Raw genomic sequence first — 25,947 nt, forward strand, 5'->3', positions numbered from 1 at the left:
ACCTCTAGGGACCATTGCAGTTCAATCGGACAACATGTCCGTAGTCTGGTACATAAACAAGCAAGGAGGAACCAAATCTTACCAATTATGCAGGGTGGCCATGAGAATTTGGCAATGGGCGGAGTCCACGGGTCGCTTTCTGATAGCAACGCACATCCCAGGGTTATCCAACATCATAGCGGACAGGTTGAGCAGAGCCATCCTGTTACCTCACGAGTGGTCCCTCAAACGAACAATTGCGGACATGATATTTCGCAAGTGGGGCCAGCCTTGCTGCGATCTGTTTGCGTCTCCAATGAACGCCAAATGCAGAAGCTACTTTGCCCTATTACCCCTCCAGGGAAGTCCCCAGGACGCTCTGATTCACGATTGGCCCCGGTCTCCTGTACGCCTTCCTCCTATACCTCTGATTCCAAAATTTCTACAGAAAGCCAACAACCTGAGAGGACTATAATCCTCATTGCCCCATTCTGGCCTCGTCAAATTTGGTTCCCTTATTCAAGCACACCAAATACGGGAACCCTGGATCCTGGACCCGAGCCGGATCTACTGACCCACCGTCAGGGCTCCTCACCCCGCCTCCTGTCCTCAGACTAGCAGCTTTGCTGCCCCTTCTTAGCCAGGTCTGACCTTCTTTCTTCTGCGGTTCAAAATATTCTGGTGGCGTCTCATAAAGCTTCCACTACAAAGGTTTATACTAGTAAGTGGAAGCGCTTTTGTATACTGGGCAACTACGCAACATTTGGATCCTTAATAGCCCCACTGAACAAAGTCTTGGAGTTTCTATCCGTACTATTTCACCAAGGAGCTTCTCCTGCCACCTTGAGGGTTCAATTGGCTGCTATTTCAAACTATCATGTGGGAGAAAATGGAGCGCCTATTATGGCTCATAGGCTTTGTAAGGCCTTTCTAAAAGGGTCTTTCCATATCAGGCCACCAGTCAGGTTTCCTACACCACCTTGGAATCTGAATCTCCTGTTATCACAACTAATGCTACCACCCTTTGAACCAGCCTCTTCCTGTTCTTTGAAGTTTTTGTCATGGAAAACCCTCTTTCTGGTAGCTATCACTTCAGCCAGACGAGTATCAGAACTTCAAGCTCTTTCCATTAAATACCCATATTTGATCTTTCACCCTGATAGGGTATCTCTTCGCACCAACCCATCCTTTCTTCCCAAGGTTTGTTCAATCAATAACATTAATCAGTCCATTGAGCTCCCCACATTCTTCAAGAACCATTCCAATAAGCTAGAATATATGTTACACAAATTGGATGTTCATAGACAACTCAGATTTTACTTGGCTAGAACGAAGGATCACAGAAAGGCAGATCAACTCTTTATAGCCTTTGCGGACAGCAGAAAGGGCATGGCGGTGACAAAGCGAACCCTTTCCAAATGGCTATCTGATTGTATTACTTTTGTTTATACTGCTATGGGACAGAGTTTACCCGTCAAACCGAAAGGACATTCTACTAGATCAATATCTACATCCCTGGCTCATGCGGCCCGCCTACCTTTGGACACTATTTCAGCGGCCACTTGGTCTAAACCACATACTTTTATTACTCATTACAAAGTGGATAGGGTTTCCAGGGACAGGGCAAACTTCGGTTCCACTGTGCTCAGGAACGTTCTTCCGTGAGTTTCCCAGGGTCACAGAGCTAGGGACGCTAGCCATGTGTAAGAACAAACGGCGAGATTGAACACTCTCACATATAGAAGTTATGTCCTTACCATAACGTTCCATGTGGAGTGTTCATCTCGCCTTTGTTCTTACATTCCCACCCTCCCACCCAAAGATCAGGAAGAACGTCCAGTTTAGGTGTCTGGTTTGGTTCTCCCGCTTCTGTTTCTCTCAGCTGTTACTGCTGTTTTCAGCTACGCCTTAGCATGGATGTTGTGTGTTTCTTTCCCGTTGGGATCTGGTGTTGTTTGCAAACTAGATCTGAGGTAAAGGCAGAGGGAATTGTGGGAGACAGGTTGGTCTCGAGCTTCTTCTCGATGCAGAGCTTTGCCAAGCGGCCGACTCGGAGCCGAGGATCGGCTCCGAACCCATGTGTAAGAACAAAGGCGAGATGAACACTCCACATGGAACGTTATGGTAAGGACATAACTTCTATTTATATCGCATGGGTCTCTATGGACAGTGGTAATTACTGCGTTCATTTGTTTTGTCAAGCTTCTGACTTTTGGGGTTTTATTAACCTTCTGCAGTTTATTTCTCTCATTGATCTTGATATATCTGTCTTTGTCTGTTAAATCAAGCAACTCTTCTCTTAACTCCTTTTCTTTCATACTGAGGGCACATACCTTGTTTTCCATTTCCTGTGTGCATTCTATAGAAAGTTCTACATCATCTTGTGGCACATTCTCTTCAATTTCATCCTGTGTCATCTGTTTTGTCATATGGAAACTCACTGGTCTATCACTCCTCAACATTAACTGCATCAGAGTTTCCATAGTTTCCTGTCTAGCTTCAAATGAACTTTTATACTGGTTTCCTGTGGAAGCACCAAAATATCTTGATATGGCACCTGACCTGTTGCTTCCTTTTCCACTGGTTTCCCCTTAATTTGGATATCCATTGCTCTATCCTGTTATGGTGCTTTCTGCATTTGATTTTCTTCACTGAATCCTCCTCTTTGCAGCTGTTCCATTGCCTCAATTTCTGTTTCTTTGACTTCTCCATTACTAATCTGTTTTTCTATTTTTCCTCTTTGTCTTCTTATTTTTTGTATTGTAAAGTTTTCCATATCCGGACTCCTTTGCCTATATTTTTCTTCAAATATCTTTGGTGCTGCTCTTTTTGTATTAGTTTTGCTTTCTCCTTTGCATAAATATTACACCATATTAAATCTCTTTTCCTTTCCCCTGTCCGTATTTCTTCTTCACATGTCTCCTGATGATCTTGCTTTTCCTTATTCTGGGGACTTACTCCATCATGCTGTGATGTAGTCTGTTTTAGACCTTCTACATTAAATCCTTCACTTCGCAGGCACTCCATAACTTCAACTTCTATTTCTTTAACGTCTACTTTACTAATCGTCTTTTCTACATTAAATCTTTGTGCTTTTAGTCTTTTTATTGTGAAATTTTCCATATCTGGATTCCTTTGCCTGTATTTTTCTTCGAATATCTTTGAAACTGCCTTCTGTATATTATTTAACTTGGCTTTCACCTTTGCATAAATATTGCACCATATCAAATTTGTCTTTCTTTCCCATGTCCATATTTATTTTTTTATATTTTTCAAATATCTCTAGGTTTTGTTGTTTATATTTTCTCACTTCCTCAGAGGCTTCTTTTTCCAAAGAGATCAAAGTTTCTTGATCTATATGTACTGTTTTTCAAAAATCTGTTGTATTAATGAAAACAAATTTTTATGTGAAGCTTGTGACAGTTTTTCCTGTGGAAGTATTTTTCTTTCCTCTAATTTCTCTCTTAATGGTTTTGTATATCTTGTGTCTGGAAATTCTGGGCTTTTTACTTAATAAAGGCACAGTGGTGCAGTGGTTAACGTTGTCGCCTCACAGCAAGAGGTTCTCTGGTTCGATTCTCGGCTGGGGTGCCTTCTGTGTGGAGTTTGCATGTTCTCCCTGTGTTCACGTGGGTTTCCTCCCACATTCCAAAGACATGCATCTGGAGCATTTCTCCCCGGGCCTCCGCTGAAAACAGGCTCTGTGGAACCTAGTCTGACTTTCCCGGTCAACAAATGTTAAATAAATAAATAAATAGCAACAATACATAATGTCTTTCTTATCCTCAGTAGTCCACTCTGTCGTCTTTATGGCTCTTCTTTGGCCAATTTTTGTCTTTTTTGTGGACTACTACTTCCTTCTACAACAGGGGATCCTCTCCCTGAGCTTGGCCTGACCCCATTGTAGGTTTGTTTCTGTATTTTGAGGATTCTACACTGTCATTTTTGCCAGTCTTGGCACCAGTGCGCCTACCAGGATTGGGCACTTTTTTATCCTGGGTCTTGTGCACCCAGCTATCTTTTTTTTTATTTTTGATTTGCTTCTGTCCATGATATATGCTATATAAATACAGTATATATATCAGTGTCGCCTTGATGAGATTTTGTGAAAAACAGGGTCCACCTCGCAAAGGTACTCACCAAGACTTGAGGATGAATTCAGTTTCAGCACTACTACGCTCCTTTGCTTGCTGACTTTTCATCTCTCCATTAGGACCCCTTTCTACAGTAGAGGACAAGCCACTGGTAGTTCAGAAGTGAACAGCAGTAGTCCTGAGTTACATCCCAGCTGCTCCACTCTGGAGGTAGTTGGGGCACACTGTCAGACAGAGCGGTAGGGAATCATTCAGTTCAAGTGGGTCAGGAACATCATATCCAGGAATTGTATCATTCCCTTTCTAAGACACCCCTCACAACTCAAATCCTTGAGGTCCCACCAGATCAGATGGATCAAAAATATTATTCCATATTGGTTCTAAAAACGATGAGGGACTTCAGACCTGTTCTTATGTAAAGCACTCTAAACAAGTTTGTAGCAAAACAAAGTTGCTATTGGTTTCAGTGCAGACAATCTTCTTATGCTTATCAAGAGGTAATTGCATGTGCTATTTGGACACGCAAGATAACTGTCTGCACATAAAGAATGTTCAGAAATCCTTTAGGTTCTTCCACTTTCGTGTGGGAGACATTCATTGTCAATTTAGATGCTTGCTCTTCAGCTTTATCACAGATCCCATGTCAAACAAAACCTTGATGTGAAATCGTATGCTGTGGCTCCCATGTCCATTGTGGATAGAAGCTGTCAATAAGAACAATGTTTTGCTAACACACCTACAAATCCTTAGCTACCTGTCTACGAACATCCCTCCCCCCTTGTGATACTTGAAACACAAATGGTTTGGAGTGGGGAGCTAGGCTTATAAAGGCTGTAGTGGTTGTTAGCCTAGTAACAACAGCAGCCTATGAACCTAGTCACTGCTTATGAGATGCAACAGAAATTCAAGCTTTTCCCTCCTTTAGTGATTGGATCCTGGCTGCATCTTCCAGGGATCCATTATGAGAACAAGCCTTATATATGAACAAACTGTTCAGTTCTGAAGGAATTACTGGGTGGGGAGTTTGGAATAATGGTTAAGTTGTTCACCTTATCAACACAAAGTGCAAGGTTTGATTCTCACATGTGGGAGTTGGCTAGGCTTAAAATGGCCAACAAGGGCAGTTAGCCTAGTACTGACCTAACCTAACAGTCTAGACATCCAAGTTATAAGTCTCCCACTGCAGCACATAACCTTTTTGGGGTGCATACTGAATACTGTAGAATGCAAAACATTTGTTAAATCCCAGAAACGCAAGTCATTGCAGCTGGCAGTGCACCAGCTCTTGTTGGCTATAGGGAACACAGCTCAGAATGTTGGTTGCATAGCAACTTCCATTGATATGGTCCCCATTACGTTTTTAAATTTGAGACCTTTGCAGTGATCCTTCAGATTGCAGTCACTTCTGCATGAAAAAACACTTTCAACACAATGTTATTTAAGTACAGTGGTGCATGTAATGCCTGCATTCCAAACAATGCAACCATCCCAGATGCTCATTACAGATGCCTCTGCCCTGTGATGGGGGTGTATTTTTAGGGCAGGATGGCACAAGGCTCCACAACCCAGCAGGAGGTACACTTGTACAACCTGTGAAACATGATGGACCTCAGGGAAGTCCTTTTCTGCCCAGAGGACATTTAGACATTGTTTGAGTTTGTCAGCAGTGTGGTGCATCAAAATGCAGGTGGGTATTTTGTCTTTTTCTCTGTGCTGGGAAGCCATAGTGGTCTGGGACTAGACATTACAACATCTTTGTTGGTAGCAATGGAATTCAGTGTACTGAACTGGATATTTCACAGGATAAAGCACCTGTTAGTGGGCCTGTTCACATCTCTATTAAATGCAAAGTGCCACATAGTCTTTTTTACCCTTGGTCCACATGGCCAACAGAGCTGCTGTATGCATATCCCCCCTTTACCATGATCCTTAAGACCATACAGAAAACCATGTTGCACAGGTTAAGACTGATCCAGATAAGGCTTTATTGGCCTACCTTGGTCTTATTTTCCAGTACTTACCCTGTATTTTTCAAAGGTTTCACTCATCCATACAGAGTTGCTCATCCTTGGCCTTGGTAATATGGATTCTCTGTTTCTGAATGGGGTTGGCAAACTTTTGTACACAAAGTTGAGGAAATTTTAGCTTGCGTCTCTGAGGCCTTCTGCAAGAAAGACCTCTGAGGATAAATGGAAAAGGTTTGTACATTTGACAGCCAAGAAAGGATATTCAATTAGTGTGACCTGCTATCCACTGTAGGATCATAGGTCCATAGGTGTTTACTAGGCTAACAATCACAAGGGCCTTTTTAAGCCTAGCCATCTATCCCAAATCTCTGACAAGTTCTGGTACCCTTGATAAGTGTAAGCAGGGGCTTGGGAGGTAAAACATGTACAAGCAGGGGCCTGGGAGATGAACCATTTACAGGCTGGCCGTTTTCTTTAGAGACATAGATATCAAACCAGGGATGCATTTCCTGCTCCCCATCCAATTGTCCAAGTTATACTTGAATTAGGTTAGGGAGGAACTCTGCTTCACATGGATGGGGAGCCTGTTCCAGAGAAGGGGTAGTCTCTGGGATACATACCTGTCTCTCCAGCAGTTCCTACTTATATCACATGCAAGGTTTAAGTCTTTAGAATGGGTAATTCTGGTGTTGTTTGTTTTGTGGATATGCAGGAGTTCCATCAGAGTGGAGTATGACAATGCCTTGTATGCCGGGCATAAATCTCCCATCAACAGCCTGTAGGAGACAGATATAGTTACTTTTACAGAGCTACTGCTACAGTTGTCTGCTCTGGCTTTGCTTTTATTGGGCTGTAAGAGCCAAGCCAGATCCTTGACTCGACTCTTCTTCATAAATCCCAGGCTTGCCCACTTTTAACCTTGTCTTTGCCTTTCCTCCAAAAAGGAGCCTTTGTGCCCAGTCAAAGGTCCCCAGCCAACATATGTAAAATAAATAAATCTTTTTCTTATATACCTGACCTACATGTCCAGGAGTGCACAAAAACAATGTGCCAAAAAGTACTCATGACTTGGAAGGCTCAAAGCATCAGGAATATGTGACAGCAGGATAATCTATGATGAGGCTCTTGATACTAAGCTGTTTTAGTACCTGAAATACACAGTCATGGTGGTTACTGAGGATGAACACTTCTTTTATAGTTATCAGTATGATAGAGCATATATGGTGAGCACAAAAACAATTATGCTTTATCTGCCTCTTTTTGTTGCCATTTCTGTAGAGAAGAGAACCTGATCCCATATGCTCCAGAGTTGCCTATCAGGCCTGAGTGGTACATCAACTACAATCAAACAGTATCCCAGATACGTGGAATATACACTGCACCATCTGGACTGGAGTCTACATGCCTCGTAAGTACACAGCTAGACTTATCTTCATGGAAACTAGTGGTGATAATTTCATGGTTGGTTTTGTCAGGTTTGATTACCATATTTTGAACTACCTTCCAGTTGATGCTGTTTGGTGGTAATGCCTAAGCAGTTACTATGAACCTGGCCCTTCCTTTATATTTTCAAAATTGGAAGACCATAAAATGAAAACATTTTCCTTTATCTTCTACGCTTTCCTGCTGACAGTTACTACAGCTTGCTCATTCGCATTTTTCACTCTTTTTAAAACGATGCTTTTTCAAATATTATTGCTTGTACTTAGAAACTGAAACAGTTGCTAAAAAATTCTGACCTCTTTTTTTATATATGTATGTATGTTTCTGTCTGTGTAATAGAGAGCTGTACAGATTAGATGTGGTGTGCTGTCTGTACTGGGTCAGACCACCAGTCATTCTTATGCATTTTTGAAGAGAGTTTAATTGAAGTGCAATTGTAAGATATCAGAAGATACTGAAAATCCCTTAGACTTCCTTTTGCAGCACTAGTCACCAGAGTTTGGGAACTGACCAAGCCACAAGAAGAACTGGCCATGATGGGTAGGATTAAAGGACACCTGCTCAAAGGCCAGATTTTAATTTCCTAAAAATGCTTTTACTTCCCTTTAGTTCATTACTAAGAGCATCACATGCATATGTTATCCATTTGTGTTATGGGTCAACTTGTTTCTTTTTTGGCTTTTTGTGGAATACTGTGCTTTCTTTTTTATATTGCTTGGTCACCTGTTAAATCATGTACACAAGGGGGTGGTAGATTCATTTCAAGCATATATTACCATGAGAAAACAGAAATGTTAGGGTAAATCTTTGATTCTTATTATAGTGGGATTAAATAAAATCATGAAGCTAAGAAGGTAAATGTCACACCTTAAGTACATAGTCTGACTTGGAGCTTATAGCTCTGAGCCTTAATAAGAGTAAATATTTCAGGTTTAGCTTTCATGTTTAAGTGAACAAGAAACAACCGTTGTGTCACGTGTTTCTCATCACAGGTTATACAGCCTTTCCTTTAATAAGCCAAGGGGAGCTGTTGTCTAGGTTTTTCTCTCAGTACTTGATTTTACTATTATTTTAAACACTCTTTTTTGTAAAATTGCATACTGTTAAATACATGGATGGTTGCATGATATACAATATTAGACAGCACCACTTCAATGAATAAGGGCAATGATGGTTTCATCAAAGTCACTAATTCTACTTAGAGGGTCAACAAAAATTTGTTAGACTGCAACACAAGCCAGCTTAGCCCAAATATAACCCAGTAATCAGAGATGTTAAATATCTTACACATTGGCAAAATACAGTATCTTTTTAGTTCTGAGTTTGAAAAAGCAATTATCTCATCTACTCTTTTGAGCCTAACTTTATAATGCTTCATAAATGCTGTCTGAAAGGTGGCCAGTAATAAAAAATCAAAATAACTGAATTAATTTAAAAGAAAAAAAATAGGAAATCACAATACTCTTATTGTAAGCCAATGGAGAGAGAAAGAGATATAATATTATCAAGTAATTCTGTCATCACAGGGCACTTTGTCCTTATAAAATTACTTCAGAGCAAAAACTGAAAAAAATATAATTTTTATCTTTTCATGAAGATTTATACAATCCAAACTTGCCTGCAGCATAATAAGTGATCATTGCTAAGTTTTTAATTTATTGATTTATTTTTTGTAACTTTGAATGCTGTCATGGGGACAGACACCCTGATGAGATTTTGTTTCCTTGGAAGTGAGCTGCAATTACACACTGCTTTATGGAATATTTTTAGCTTTCCAAAGAAACAGAATCTCATCAAGATGTGTCTACCCATTACTTCCAAGATGGCTGCACATTGAGTAATATCTTAACTCCAGTTTCCCCTGTATCAAAACAGAAACTTGACAAAGAAGGCCAGTAGACTTTTTTGTTTGAGTAAATTTCAGTAACTGGCTAGTAAGTGTACTGCCTGGATGCCATGAAAAACGAAATACAGAGCACCTGGGAAAAGATCAAATAGAAAAAATGAGGAAAAAACACTGACTGGCAAAAGTTCTTCAGCTCTTCAGCAAAATAGCAATGCAACCTTCAGACATGACTTCCAGTAATCTACAGGAAGATGTAAGACAAATGCATAAAGATCTGGTTAAAATAAATTAAACAGTGATGGAGTATAATAAAACAAAAAACAAAAGGCTGGAAAAGATGGAAGAAGTTTTAAACAGTTATTCAGATGAGGTGATAAAGCTGCAAAAGTCAGAGTTTGAAATGAAGAAAAAGTTGTCTGAATATGAGACTGTTAAGGAAGAGATTTTTTTCAAAAAATAACAGCATTAGAGGACAGAGGGAAAACCTGAGATTTTCAGCTATACCAGAGAAGCTGGAAGGAACAGACTGCATTAATTTTATGAAAGCACAAATAAGCAACTGAAATGGTATTCCACAGCAGGAGTTTAGTTGAAAGTGCACATCGTGTGTGTGCTCCAAACCTGGCTATGAGAAAGCAACATAGACTGTTAATAGTAAAGATGCAATCCTACCAGCAAAATGAGTTGATTCTGACAAAACTGTGTCAGAAAGCCAAATTACTAAAAGTGGGAGACTTCAGAATGTTTATGGAGAATGATTACTCAGTGTACACCAGGCAGAGTAAATTCATTCCACTGCTCAGGGAATGTTGAGACGCAGGTGTGAGATTCAAACTGCTGTACCCAGCTGTCTTCAAGGTATTCTTCCCTGAAGGGACAAAATCATTTTTTGATGAAGTACATGCTAAGGAGGAAATACAAAAGTTTGTCCAACAGAAAGTGAGCTGTGAAACAGGAGCTTCTGCTTCTTGTTCTTCTGGTAATAAAGGCCACAGAGAGACTGTACCTTTGAAACATTTTCCACTGTTTGAATAGAAAATGTTGGAGAGAAGGAAGGGAGCACGAGAGTTGACAAGAAGAATCAAGAGTATATTGGAAATGAAGCAGAGACAGGATTTGGGAGATGGAGATGTACAGTAGTAAAACCAGTAACTTAATGTGGGATTACAGTGCAGTAATTATCAATAATTATATTTGTCAAATATGACAGAACAAGAAAATCTGGAAATATTTGACTTTTTCAGAATCTGTTGGACTTGTGGGGGACTCTAAAGTATATGCCCTACTTCATCTCATTAATGTTTGGACAAATGCTTTGGGGAGGAGAAGAGAGGGGAGAAAGTTAACTGTAAGTAAAGAAAACATTTTTCTTGTGTATGGTTTTCTTTGCATGCTATAAATGAAAGTTTTCTAAGTTATTTTTATGTGCAATGGGGATTGTAAATAGGTACTACTGTTTCTTTTCTTTCCCCTTCTTTCTCCCTGCTCTTTATTTTCTTTTTTAAACACCTTTATTGATTTCTCACTTGTGGCTGGAGCGCCTTATTGTGTGAAGTCTGCGTATCCTACTTGTGGTCGAGTGGATTTTAAAGACATGCAGGTAGGTGTGTGTGTGTGTGCCTTCTGTGAAGATTGGGTGTCAGGCTGGCAACGACACTGTAAAACTCCACTGCCAATCAATAGTGGACCGACGATCAGTTATGACCTCTAACCGAGAAAAGCTGAAAGACATTTTATTGATTTCACTTGTGACATATGCAAATTTAAATTTATATAAAAATAATCCTTATCTCTTTCTTCTTGGTTCATTTTTAAGAAATGTAGGCACTGCAATGTAAAAAAGCCTGGTTAAAAGAGATGACAAAAGAAAAATTAATGTGAATGACTGGATTAAGGACCTTACATTGATTCAGTAACACATTTCAGGAGAAAGCAAGTAATTGAAAAATAGAATATTGAATATTTTGTGGATTTTTTTTATAGCAAATGAATGTATGCTTAGTAGCAGTTCTGAATTTGGCCCTCATGTCTACATGGAAACAATCTGATAATGAAAAATTGGTTGTCTGGTACTCATGTCTCCATGGAGACAATCTGATAAAAAAACTGGCTGGGGGAAAAAGAAAGGAAAAGATAAACTGGCTAGAAGGATAATGTTCTCTGAAAGTATTCAAGGGTTTTCCCAGCTGGGAGAACTGTAATGATAAGACAAAAACAGCACTTAGTAGAAGCACAGTCAGCACCATGCTTCATAGCATGGATTACCTTACTTTTAGGTTAACTCAAGTCTATGAGTGCAGTTGTCAGTTTGGGACATTTGTTCCTGTTTGGGGGGGGGGGGGACTTTATTTTTTAAGATGAACATAGTTTTCTATGTTAGTATTAAATTAATAGGTTTTAGGGGATTACTGGGGTTTGTTTTTTGAGGGTTCTCAGTAAAACAGAACGTTTTGTAAGATATGACATAGGCTGAAATGGATATGACAACAAACAACTATTTAAAAGTTTAACCTGCCAAACAGTGTATGTGTGTAACACACAAGCTGGAATTAGACATTTAACAAAAAAGGTTTGTTTGTTTGTGTCTTTCGGCTTTTCCCGGTTAGGGGTCGCCACAGCGGAACTCCGGTCCGCTAATGATTGGCAGTAGATTTTTACGTGCTGGCTTGCCAGGCCTAAAGCACAACCTTCAACGAAGGAACGCCCATTCACGCATGTCGTCACACAGAAGACACTCTAACTGAGAATCGAACGGGCAACGTCTAAGTGTGAGGCGACAACACTACCACAGCACCACCATGTATTGCACATAAAAGATGGGAATAATCTTTTTAATACAATCATGTTTTCTATAATGTCTTTAAATGTCAATGGTCTCACAGATAAATACAAAAAAGATAGAACAGTGAACTATATTAAAAATGGAGAGTGCAAATAGCTATTTTACAGGAGACACACTTAGAAAGAAATGAACATGTGAATTTGATGTTTATTCAGCGGAATACCTGGTGCAGAGAAAAGAGGAGTGCTTATATAATTGCAAGAGGAGCTCCAGTAGTGATAGAAGAGGATAATAATGGGAGATTTTTAGTGCTAAGGGGCTACTGGCAAGGAGGAGGATTACACTGGCATGTGTTTATATTCCACCTAAAACTGCTATAATGGAGCTTAAGAAAATTCTGGGAGAAGTAATCAGTTTTTGGCAAGGAGTACTACTTACATGTGGAGAATGGAATGTGATTTGCAGCAGTCAAGATGTGTCTGGAGGGCCCAGAAGGAAAGTGTAACAAAGTATGGTAGATTTTTGAAGAAATTTATGAAAATATTTGACATGGAAGATGTGAATTCAGTAATAGGAGTTTGGAGTGAATTTACATATTATTCTCCAAGATAAAAATACTGGAGTAGTCTGGACAGAATTTACATTTCACAGAAACACATGCATTTAATTGAAGGTCTTGATACGCAAAAAGTAACTATTTCAGATCATGTGCCAATAATAACTAAAATAAAAATACATGGTAATGAAATAAAAATGAGACAGTGCCGCATCCCCACCAATTTGTTGAAAAGAGAAGAATTTAAGGAATGGGTAGTGGAGATTTTTCAGGAGCTATTAAAGGGTATAGAAATTTCTTTTGAAAATATAGCTAAGGAGAGGGATAAAATTAAGGTGGAGTTTAAAAATAGTGTGGAAATAAAAGAAAGGGTGCTACAGTTAAGTAACAAGAATTATTTAGAGGGACTGACAAATGTTAAAAGTATTGCAGAAGAGGGGAAGTCTCACAGAACAAGTGGAGGATCAACTGCAAAATGCTAAGCAGAAAATAAGGGATTACCTCGGTAATATGCACAAGTTTAAAAAGATTGTTAAGCGACTATTTTTGATAATAGTAGAGTACAAAAACTTTTACCACAATGACTCCGCAACAGAAAGTAGAAAGGTCTGTTGCTAAGCTTAGAGAACCTGTAACAAGGTCCTTTTGAGGTATCAGAAATATTTCAGAAATTCTCTAAAAGTCTGTATAAAGCAGAGAAGTATGGAAATCAAGAAAATACACAAATGGAAATGTTTATGGAAGAATCAAATGTGCCAGTTAGAGGCAGGTGAGGGTCAATTACTAATGGTTAGGATAGGAAGAAATGAGATAAAAATTGTGATGCATTACCAATCTACAGGAAAGTCCCCAGGGATAGATGGTATTCATGTGGAAGTTTGGAAGCTAGGAGGGAAAAAAACTGTTGGATCTGGAAGGTTTTGTTTAACAGTATATTAAAAGGAAGAGGAGTACCAGCATCCTGGAAGAAACAGTGGTAGCTGTAATACCTGCAGAAGGTAAAGATCCATCAGACCCAGTTTCATACAGTCTTGTTTCAGTAGTAAAGCATAATTATAAAGTGTTCATGTATATAATGGCTAAAAGAATGACAAAAGTAATGCCAAACTTGATAGATCTAGATTGGTGTGGTTTTGTGGAGGGGAGGCAAATATTTGACAACATTAACAGAACATTAATGATCGAGAGGAAAGCAGAATGTAAGAAAATACCATTGTTGTTGGTGGGTCTTGATGCAGAGAAAGCATTTAATAGAGTAAGCTGGGACTTTATGAGCAGGTCATTGGAAACATTTGCATTTCCTGAAAAAATTGTAAGGTTGTTTAGGAGGATATATGAGGAATTGGAGGTGAAAATTAAAGTGGGTGTGGTCCTCTCTGATAATTTCTGCTTGAGCAGAGGAACCAGGCAGAGGTGTCCTTTTTTTCCCTTTGTTTGCATTATATTTAGAACCACTGGCAAAGAAAATAAGGGACTCAGAAATTCAAGGATATAATTGGTATGGTGGTCAAGAAAAGCTGTCTCTATTTGCAGACGTATTATTTTATACCTGACAAAACCAGAAAGAGACATTACAGTGTTGTGGAACATTTTGCGACAGTTTCAGATCTTTTCTGGATACAAAATTAATGAAGCTAAAACAAAGGCAGTAGCAGTAAATTATGTACCCACACAAATTGGTTCAGCAATATCCATATTTATGAGGACATCATAAAATGAAGTATTTAGGAGTATGGATTAAAAATTATTCTGATGTGGCAGCTAAAGATATGTGGAAAGAGACTAAAAAGATAATATAAACTTAGAAAATGGAAGCTTTGTTATATGGATATGGATAGTAATATGCAAGCAGTCAAAATGTTTTTACTCCCTTTAGTCTTATACAGAGGTCAGGCATATGTTTATCAACCATAGGAGAAGTTGTGGATAGCAAATAAAAAAGAACTGAAGAACTTTATCTGGGAGGGGGGAAGATGGCAAGAGTCAAGTGGGATAATCTAATTCTTCCTGTAGAACAGGGCAGATTGGGATTACCCAGTTTGAAGGGGATTGGGAAGGGAGACTGGAAAATCAGTTTACAAGTGTACAATGAAAGGGCATATGTATGGTTCCCAAGTATGCAGCAAAGTCCAAAAGCCGGAATATTTTTGTTTGGAAGTGTTTTTGTAAGTATTTTATACCACAAGCAGATATCAATGAATTTTTCCTCGGGTAGATAGCAAATGTTGGAGGTGTGATGGGGAAAAAGAAGTAATTGGGAGCATGTTTTTTGGGAGTGTAATATGTTTGCAGACTTAAAAAAAAAAAGTCATACAGAGTCCTCTGTCAGAAATATTGGGGGAGAAAATGGCTGTAACTAAGGAAGTGGTTCTTTTAACGTGGGATAGAGGATCTGAATTGCCTAGACATAGTAAGGCCTAATTAAGTTTAATTCTGTTGGCTGCCAAAAAAAAGCAGTTGCCAGAAAATGGAAATAAACTATATTTGAAGTATTAAATATTGTAAAAGAGACAAAAGAACTGTAAAAGGGGTCTTTAGACAAGGGAAGGAATAAAATAACATAGAAATAAATGGAATTTGTGGGAACAGTACATGCAGAATAATGGAACGAGGAGGAATGAGGTTTAAGGGAAGGCAAGAATTGAGTGATATATGTAATGCTGGACTGAAAGACCGTTATAAAGAAAGATAACACGTAATGTTTAATGTATGTAAAGAGAAAAATATGTTAGTATGGTTTGTTTTCTTTTCTATGTATGTGCATCTATGTCTTAACATAATATTTTAATAAAGATGCTTAAAAAACAACACCAAAGCCCACATAGAGACTTTGCCAGTGAAACCTTTTCCATTGTTCCAGCGAAAAATGCTCAAGTGACTGAAAAAAGCCCAGAGGCTGACAAGAAGAATCAGGAATGCCATGCACTTGAACCAGAGGCCAGTATTGAGAGGTCATGATGGTCTGGAAGAAGAGCGGCAACAATGTGAGAGTAGAAAACTAATGGGAGCAATGTATGACTTCAGACCCTTTAGACATAATTTAGGCACATGTAAATACTATTGACTTTTTCTTACCTACTGTTTGCTTTCTACTTGTATCTCTTACACAACTTTTCTTATTTCGCCTATCCATAACTGAAAAATTGTAATTTGACATTTTAAATCTCATTGTATATTCCATATTGTCTTGTATTAGTATACAAAGACTCTATAATTTTTCTGATTGTAGATTTGTTATAGTATAGTTGTTTTTAAGTTATTGTATGTCCATATTGTAACTTTAAGCTTTATATTTTCTCTCTTGTATAAAATTGCTTATTTTGTTACTGGAGATTTTCTTCCCAGGCCCCCCATTGAAAGGGGGCTACCACAGCCTATTCAGATTAAAGCTTTATATTTTCTCTCTTGTATAAAATTGCTTATTTTGTTACTGGAGATTTTCTTCCCAGGCCCCCCATTGAAAGGGGGCTACCACAACCTATTCAGATTACCCTGGTTAACAAAAACAATAAATACTCTCATAAATAAATAAAATAATTAAGTAAAATTGAGACATTGGTGCTTTCTTACTTACCTTTTAAAAAGAGGAATTTAAGAAATGAGCAGTGGAAATGATTCAAGAGTTAGTAAGGAAAAAGAAGTTATGTCTTACCATAGCATTCCATCTGTGTTGTTGATCTTCATTCATTCATTACTGATGGGTTATCGGTTCCATCCTTGGAACCGAGCCGCCCCAATATCAAGCTCACATCAGCCAAAAACTCTTGAGCCAAGGTCCTACCCAGAATGCTCTGCTCCCTGTTACCTCAGATCAAGTTTGCAAGTTGAAAGGTAAAAGTTGAGGCTACCTCTGGTCATAACAGACCTACAATAAAGGAGTATATGAGATTAACCAGGAACCTCTAGATGGGGAATGGAGGGTTGGAAGTAATAAATGAATGAAGATCAACAACACAGATGGAGTGTTATGGTAAGACATAACTTCTTTATCTGATGTTGTTAATCTTTGTTCATTCCTTACTGATGGGACAGAGTCCCCAGCTACCTGTACCCCTTGGTGGCCCTCATGGAAGGACATTCCTGAGCACCATGGAGCCAAAAGAAGCTCTACCTCTGGAGGCCAAGTCCAATTTGTAATGAAGAATAAAGGTATGAGGTTTGGCCCAAGTCGCAGCTGAGCAAATATCATTGAGGGAAGCCTTAGCATGGAAAGCTGCTGAAGTTGCCATAGATACCTGTTCATTTATCACTAATCTAGACTGTTTGTAATATTTGTCCTTGTCTAATCCAGTTGTATATTTTCAGTCCATGACATATAGTAATGTTAATAGTCTTTGGTCTTCTCTATTCTGTAACACATGTAAGCTTATAATCTACGTCATATTGTAACCTTGATTGTTTATGGAGCTTTTCTCCCCAGGACTCCATTGAAAACGTGTTCACTTTGGCCCAATGGACTATCCTGGTAAACCAACTGCAAATAAATAAATAAAATCTTGTAGAATGTACTTTCACTTTGTAAGGCAAAGTGACATTGTTTTTGTTGTAGATAAAGGTAATACAGTTTCTCAACCATGAAGCCAATGTAACTTTTGAGACAGGATGACTTGTCTAGATCCAGAAAAGGCCAGAAACAGTTGGTCTGATTTACGGGTAGATTTTTTTCTGTCTAGATAAAAACGTGATTGTTTATGAACATCCAAGGAGTGCAGGCAATACTCTCCCGTGTTAGAGTAGTTAGGAAAGAACACTGGGTGATCAATAGATTGGTTGATAGACTGCTCTGACACCACTTTTGGTAAAAAGGAAAAATTAGTTCTCAGTGATACCCTATCCTTATGGAAGATAAGATGGGGAGGTTTAATGCATAAGGCTTGAAGTTCTGACAGGCGTCTGGCCGACGCAATAGCAATCAGAAACAAAGTTTTCCAAGAGAGATATTTTACATCACATGTAGATGCAGGTTCAAGGGGAGGGGGGGCTGTTAGAGCTTGCAGAACCAATGCCAAATCCCAAGGTTGTACCGGTTCTCTAAAGGGAAGTTTTAGGTGGACAACCCACTTCAAGAATGTTTTACAGAGTCTGTGTGACATAAGTGAAGAATCCTGAAAACCAATGTGGAAATTTGTGATGGTAGCTAAATGCACACGAATAGTAGAGGCAGACACCGCAGAGTGGAAAAGATGTGATAAGTAATCCAAAACCACTGAAACTGGGGGCTGACAAGGGGTCCAATTGTTTATTTGCTGCCCATAGAGAGAACCTTTTCCATTTATTAAGATAGATTAGTCTGGTGGACGATTTAGGCAGCCCCGGTGGTGCAGCGGTTAGTGTTGCCACCTCACAGCAAGAGGTTTTCCAGTTCGATTCTCGGTTGGGGTGCCTTCTGTGCGCAGTCTGCATGTCCTCCCTGTGGTTGCATGGGTTTCCTCTGGGTGCTCCAGTTTCCTCCCACATCCCAAAGACATGCAGTAGGTGGATTGGACACTCTAAATTGGCCCTAGGTGTGTGTGCATGTGTGTGCCTTCTGTGGAAGGTTGGGTACCAGGCTGGCAACTTGGCACCGTAAAACTCCACTGCCAGTCATGAGCGGAGAGGTGATCCGCTGTGGCGACCCCTAACCGGGAAAAGCCAAAAGAAGAAGTCGTCTGGTGGATGATTTATGAGATGCAATAAGAATATTACGCACAGGGAACAAGAGGTTTTCATGCCTGGCAATCACTGGAAGTGGAGAAACCAACCTGTCAGTTTCAGGGTTGCTGGATTGTGGTGAGTCAGACCCTGCAGATGAGAGATTAATGTTGGGGATGGATTGAGGATCCATGGTTGATCTAGCAGGTGAGGCCAGAGGAAGGGAAACCAGACTTGTCGAGGCCAATATGGAGCAATGAGGATCACGTTGCTCTTCAACTGTCGTGCTTTCTTCAGAAATTGGGAGATGAGGGGAAGAGGAGGATAAGCATAAAGTAGACCTGAGGGCCAAGCATGGACTAAAGCTTCTCTCAGTGACTGTCCCCGAGGGGGGGAAATGAGGACAAAATAGTTGCTGCACTTGTAGTTGGTTGGGGAGGCAAATAGGTTGCAGCAAGGCTGGCCCTAGCGGTTGAAGATTCTTGCCGCTATCATAGGATTGAGGGACCACTTGTGAGGTTGCAGAATGTCCCTGCTCAATTTGTCCGTTATCACATTGGAGCTCCCTGGAATGTGCATTGCAATTAGAAAGCAGTTGGAAGCTATTGCCCATTGCCATATTCTCAAGGCCTGTCAGCATAATGGGTAAGATCTGGTGCCCCCTTGTTTGTTGATGTACAAGACCACTGACATGTTGTTTGATTGGATCACATTAGTCCCTGATGGAAGGATGGAATGAAATGCTTGCAACGCTAGTAGCACCGCCCTTAGTTCCATGACATTGATATCCATAAGGGCCTATGTCTCCGACCAGGTGCCTTGGACTGAGGTTTCCCTGACATAGCCCCACCCCTCAGGGAGGTGTCCGTGGTCACCATGGCTATCGGTTGATGGGGGCTGAAGGGGCGAGATCATTGTTGGAGATTTTGAGACGTCCACCCATGTAAATCTTGCTTGAATCTCTGAGTTACACTTATCTGAAAAGACAAAGGATGTTGTAGAGGGTACCACTGAGTGAGAAGTAGCCACTGAAGGAGCTTCATGTGGAATGTGGCTAGAGGAACAATGGGGATCGAGGCTGCCATTGACCCGAAGAGTTGGAGTATAGATCGAGAGGGAGATTTGTGATAGAGCAGCGGTTGAACCTGTTGCCTTATTCTTTGAAGCCTGTGGTCCGGAAGGGATGCTGTGCAATTTCTCGTGTCCAACAGAATCCCTATAAATTCCAAAGATTGAGCTGAGGTAGTGTTGGATTTCTCCCAGTCTATAGTGATTCCCAGGCTTTGTGCTGTGAGGAGAGTGTAGTGCAGGGCTTCTTCCTGTAGACACTTGGTGGGGGCGGTGAGGAGCTAGTCATCTAGATATGGAAATGATTGGAGTCCTTGAAATCACAACTGAGCGATAACCACTGCCATGCATTTGGTGAACACTCTGGGGGCTGTAGAGAGACCGAAGGGCAGAGCTCAAAATTGATGATGACTGGCTCCTATGCGGAAGCTGAGGTATCTTCTTGAGCATTTGTCCATTTTTATGTGGTAATACGCATCTTGAAGATCTACAGAGCACATCCAGTCATCTTCTTCCAGAAGAGGAAGGATAGGCTGAACCGTGACCATCCAGAATTTCTCTGTTTTTACAAATGTATTGAATGTGCTGAGATCCAGAATTGGTCTCCTGTCCCCTGTCTTTTTTGGCACTAAAAAGAACCTTGAGTAAAAACAGGATCCTATCTGGTCTGGGGGACCATCTGGATGACTCTTTTTTTGATTTTGGATTTCATGTGCTGCTGCTTTCCTTTGACTGCGTGGAACATCAGGTAATACTCTGGATGAGATTGAACAAAGATGGAAGGGGGGTGCGATAGCCTCTGGATATTATCTGTTGTACCCAAGAGTCAGTGGTTATATTTTGCCAGGCAATGGGGTACAAGGATAAACCACCCCTGACTGCTTCCAGAGGTGAGCAGTCGGACAACGCTTCAGGAGCACTGATAGGGTTGGCCAGAGAAGGAATCTCTGGAACTCCGGTTTCGCGGACCTCCTCTGCCCCGAAAGGACATCTTCCATTGGAGTTTCCTCCTTTGTCTCTAGGGGAGAACTCTGCACGTGCATCCCGGAAAGAGCCCTGTGATTTCCTGTGCCACATCCTCCTGCTCCTCTGATTTCTGGAGTAGAATCATTGAGGAGTGGATTGTCTGACACCAATGGCAGACAAGGTCTTGCCATCTTGTTCGCACCTTGCCAGCGTATCTTTCACTTTAGGGCCAAATAAAGAAGTGGCCTCGATGAGGGCATTCATGAAGGAAGCCTTAAAAGAGTCCGCGAAGTCACAAAGGGGCATCCAGGCATGTCGTCTGGTGACTATACCTGCGCCTGTCGCTCCAGCCGATCCTTCCTTTGCGTGAGAAATAAGACGCATGGAAGCATTGGAAATGGACTCTAGGGTGGCTGTCTGAGAGGCCACATTGTCACGGACCTCATCAGAAACAGCTCCTGCCAAGGTTTCAGAGAGCTGGTTGATAAGATCCCTCTGAAGCCTGGTAAGGTGTGCCAAATAGTTCAAAGACCTTGCAGCGAAGGTCGATGAAGCAAACACATGCTTCCCTAGTCTGTCTATCGCCTGGGACTCTTTGTTGGGCACTGGGACTCCTTGTTGGGCAGATGGACAGTTTGGCTCTCTTCTGCAAAATCCTTCTTAGTTGCAGCCACCACCACCATAGCATCTACTGGAAGACCTCGTGACCAATGTGGATGCTCAGCTGGGGGCAATAATATTTTATCCAGTCTCCTTGGTATCGCTTCCAGTGTGTCAGGAGCCTTTCATGCATGCTGGATGAGCTCATCGGCCGGCAGGGTGACCCAGGAGGTAGGGGGCCGGGCACGAAAAGCCTGCAGGAATATGGATTCCTCGGAGGAAGGATTAGAAGACTTCCAGTCACCCCTCTAAGGATCTCAAGGATGTCACCAAAGGACACCTCATCAGAGGGTGACCTTGGGGACCCTTCCCCGTCATCAAAATCCATATCTTCAGTCAACGACTCCACAGTGGAGTGCATGTGCTTCTTCTTGCACGATACTTCCTCAGTGGGCGATTCTGGGGAAGACTGCAAAGAGGGGGTCTCCTGAGGAGGAGAAACCTGAGCCCCTTGTGCCCGGTGTCCAGTGGTTGTGGCTTGTGACAGTTGTGGCACAGAGGGGGAGAGGAATTCGACATGTGGGGGTTTGCCAGAGGAGGCAAGCGCACTCTCCATGGCCTGGAAGGCTGGCCTGCCCAAGGAGGGATGGGAGCCCGGAACCAAGCATGACAACCTCGAAACTGGAGTCACACCCTGCCCCAACCCCCAGACCAGGAGTCGCAAGAGGACTGTGAACCGTGAGAGAAAGAGGATTCCTGGAGGCTGCCATAGAAAAAATCGGCGTGGAACCAGGAATGGCCCTCCTTCACGACACAGCCACTGGCCTGACAAGAGCCCAGTGCACTGAGGGCCACAACTATTGGAGTTGGAGGAAGGGAAGCTGCTGTCAGAGTAATAGGCTTCGAAACTTGGGTAGAAGTCGAAGGAGGAGTGTACTTTGGAGTTTGAGGAGATATACGTTCACCTGAATGAGGGAACGTGGACTTAGATGAGTGAGGGAGACTTCTAGCCACAAGCAACTGGTCAACAAGCCGCAACACATCTTGCTCAGAGAGGCTCCTGGTTGACCTCGTAAAGAAAGCTGATGGCGATTCTGGCCTTCTAGAAAAGGACTATATTGACTACCAGTGAATGGGTCCAAGGAAGGAGAATACTTGGTCCTTGCTAATTTGAGAAATGCAGAGCCCGGAACTGAGGACGTCTGCACTGAAGAAAACGGTGTGGAAGCAGTCTGCACTGACATCAGCACCATAGAAGTTGAAGGTGTCTCCACCATAGAGGCAAAAGTCTGCCCTGATGGGTACGTGCCATCGAGGAAAGTTTCTACACTGGTAATAAGGACGGTGCCGAGACGGACTGCACTGAAGAACATGTCTGTGCTGAAATTTTCTGCACTGTGGAGGACAGAAAAGTCATACTCTGAGCCGAAGGGGATTGTACCAACGGTGCCAAAGAGGACTGTACCTGCATGGACGGTGCTGGTAAGGGCTGCAGCAGAACTATCAGAGCTGTAGTTGTCTGCACCGGGAACTCCGGTGCCTGTGTTGATAAGTAAGACATGGCTGGAGCCAGAATCATTTGGGGTGGTGCCAATTATTTATAAGAAGACATTATAAATAATCTCAGCCTATACCCCATAGCAGGGTTGTGATAGCGAAGAAAAGAGTACATTCGGGCAACAGTTGCATGGCCTACTAGATGAAGCAGAACAATATAATTTGGTGCTGATAATGGGGGACTTGCATGTATATATTGGGGCAGACAGAATAGGAAATGATGGACTACCTGGATCCACATGGGTATAGCAAAAGGAATAGAGGAGGAGAGGCCATTTTAGATTTCTGTCTGGCAAATTTCTATATAGTGGCCAACTTATGGTTCAGCAACAGAGACAGTCACAAGATCACATACAAGAGTGGCCAACATGCAGCTTGAGTAGACTTCTTCCTAGTAAAGAAAGAGCATTTGGGTAGAATCAGTGATTGCAAAGTCATCCCTAATGAAACAGTACACCCACAGCAAAAACCACTAATTGTCACAGCTGCAAGCAGTGGTCAGTAAAGGCTCTAACGTCAATAGAGACTAGGCTGAGGACCTAGAATTTGACTGGAGAGAAAGCACAAGAGTTCAAGTCAATACTTGGGGCTCTAGGTCCTCAGAAAGATAAAGGAGATGAAGAAAAATTACAGCACCTGAAAAACGCGTATGTGAGGACTGCAGAGCAGATATCTGGACTACCAGGTATGGAAATGAGATACATAAGCAGAGCTGGGTGGTGCAATGCAGAAGTCCAGAAAGTTGTCAAAATAAGGGAGTACAGGAAAACGTGGGAGGTAGAAAAGGCACACCAGGCTAAGAAGGGAACACTGTTTGGCTATCAGACCGGCTAAGACAGCAGTTGCAAGAGCAAAGAAGAAGGGATTAGGTGCACTGTATCATCTTCTAGAAAGTGGCTCAGTAGATGGCACAAAGAAACTGTCAGATTGCAAGGCAAAGACAGAAAGATAAAGAAGATAGTTACGAAGTACCCTTCATAAAGGAAGACAGCAGTAACCTGCTCCACCAGTCCACAGAACATCAGAGGCAAAAGGAAGAATATTTACAGTAGCATCTGAATGAAGAAAACCCCAAAGAAGTTGTACTGCCCCAAACAGCCTATGATAAAATGAGGTCACCCTAGAAAAAGTAAGAACAGCACTAAGAAAATTGAAGTCAGGGAAAGCAGCAGGCTCAGTTGAGGTCACAGCAGATATAATCAAGATGTTGGGTGTGTTGGGAGTAAATGACTCCAAAGGCTACTCATAGCAGTATGGAGAGAAAGGTGTATACCAGATGACTGGAGAGAGTAATCCTTCTAGTATCACTGTTCAAGAACAAAGGGGACATTCATAACTGTGGGCAGTATAGAGGTATCAGACTCCTGTCAAACTGCATGAAAGCCCTGGAGAAGGGTGATTGTTAAACAGGTACTCATAGTTGTAGTAGAAAGTGAGATGAGGAGTTCAGATTCAGATCAGGATGCGGCACAACCAAACCAATGTTTGCAGTGAGACAGATAGTTGAGTAGAAGCAATAGTTGAGGAAAGAGTCCAACTGGGCATTATTAGACTTGGAAACAGCATATGACATGGTCCTAAGAAAGATAATTTGGGCAGTCTAAAGAAGGTTTGAAGTCCCAAAAGCACTGGTACAATTAGTGCAGGCTATGTACAAGGACCCAATGACACAAGTATGACTAGTGTTCAGACTCACAGAGGGATTCTCATTGGGAGTGGGTGTGCATCAGGGTTCAGCTGTGAGCCCACTGCTGCTCATACTGGTAGTTGGGGGGGGGCAGAACAAAAAAATTGCTATATGCAGATGATATGGCATTACAGGCAGACTCTGAACAAGAACTGCAGTAAGTGATAGGAAGTGAAATGTATAACTGAAGGGACATGAAATGAAACTGAATACAGATAACACATTTGTAATGTCAACCAGAAGAAGGTGAGAATTAAAATAATGGGAAAAGATTGGAACAGGTTAACAGCTTCAAGTATTTGGGATGAGTGGTTGAGGAGAAGAGAAGCCTAAAAGAGGGCGTCAGAGCCAAAGCTAGAATCTGAGTCTGCAGCCAACTGGTACAGGGATAATGTGTGACAGAAGAATGCTAAAGAAGCTGAAGTAAGGTGTACAAAACAGTGGTGAGACCAGTACTACTGTATGGTACAGTACAGAAAACTGGGCAGTGAAAGCAGAGCAGTTGAGGAAGCCAGAGATTAGTAGAAGGATGCACACTGTGCAGCAGATGAAGAAATTAGGATGTCTGAGTAGAAGCCCAAGTAGCTCCATTTGCAGAGAAGATTAAAGCGAACATATTACAGTGGTTCGGGCACATGTGCAGGTAAGCAGAAGACAATTTGTTGAAAATGATTTGGAATAGACAGGAAGAAGGCAAGAGAAAATGAGGGCATCCAGCAAAGAGAATGATGGATTGTGTATGAGAAGAACTGTGACAATCGGGCACTACTGTCAAAGAAGGTAGGAGAGTAGCACTGAATCGAGAGAGATGGCAACAGTTAACATGACACCCCAATTCAAGTGGAAAAAAATGGGAAAAAGAGTGTTGATGATGACATTTGTTCTAGTTTTTGGACTGATAACATTTGTAAGGATTGGTGAAGCATAGAGTAAGCTTGATAGAGTACAGCAGTAGTTCTGCATGGCTGTGCAGTAAGAAGATTTGAAGCTTTATAAAGGTAGTCTAATTTATAGTAATTTATACTGAGTGTTTCTAAGTATTGAATGTTTGTCAAGTTTAACCATCGGGGATGAACCATAATAGTTTGGTTTTACAACTAAAAATAGTGGCAATTTTGAGAGGAGAGGATAGTAAAGTTGAAGTTTTTGTCTGTGTAAGATGTAGGAGTATGTAGCATTATTTTAATTGTATTGGAGTTTATTAGTAGTTGTGAGTAAGAGGTTTCTCTAGGGATGAAAGTTTCTTGCGTGATGGTTTGTAGTGAGGATAGGAAGGATGAAGAGCAGATTACAGTAGTATCATTTGTGTACTGAATTAATGTTGCTTGAGCCAAAACAGAAGTAAGATTGTTTGTGAAAAATAAAGGTCCAAGAGTGGAACCTTGTGGTACATCAGCAGGTGCTAATACATACATAGAGTAGGCTGAGTACCATTTGACTGCTTGCGAATGGCTGCTGAGGTAAATGTAAACCAGCTTAGTGAAATAGTTGAGAAATCTAATGAGTAAAAAGCGTGCAACAGTTTTGGATGGGAGACTGTATTAAAAGCTTTGTGAAGAAAATGAAAATTGTAGATACAGGTGTGTTTTCATTTCTGTGTAGATAAATAGTGTTAAGGAAGGACAAGCAGGGCTGTGGTGGTGCTATGATTGGAGTAAATGCCATGCTAGGTTTGTGAGAAGAGATTGTTGGACTTGGAGGTATTGAAGACCCTGATTATAGACACGTTTCAAGCATTTTGATAGAGGTGAGAGAATAGCGATGGGACATA

General features: G+C 41.3%; 1 protein-coding gene across 1 annotated transcript in view; it reads left to right on the plus strand.

The window, feature by feature from the left end:
* Positions 1-25,947, plus strand: part of EMC1 (ER membrane protein complex subunit 1) — a 1,424,536-nt gene that overhangs the window by 1,338,256 nt on the left and 60,333 nt on the right. The window contains exon 24 of the mRNA XM_044087063.1: positions 7,319-7,448. Within this exon, the coding sequence (XP_043942998.1) occupies positions 7,319-7,448 (130 nt within the window). The remainder of the gene's footprint in view (positions 1-7,318; positions 7,449-25,947) is intronic.

Source organism: Protopterus annectens, chromosome 1.part1 (assembly GCF_019279795.1).
Source record: "Protopterus annectens isolate FY-2018-M chromosome 1.part1, PAN1.0, whole genome shotgun sequence".
NCBI classification, from domain to species: Eukaryota; Metazoa; Chordata; order Ceratodontiformes; family Protopteridae; genus Protopterus; species Protopterus annectens.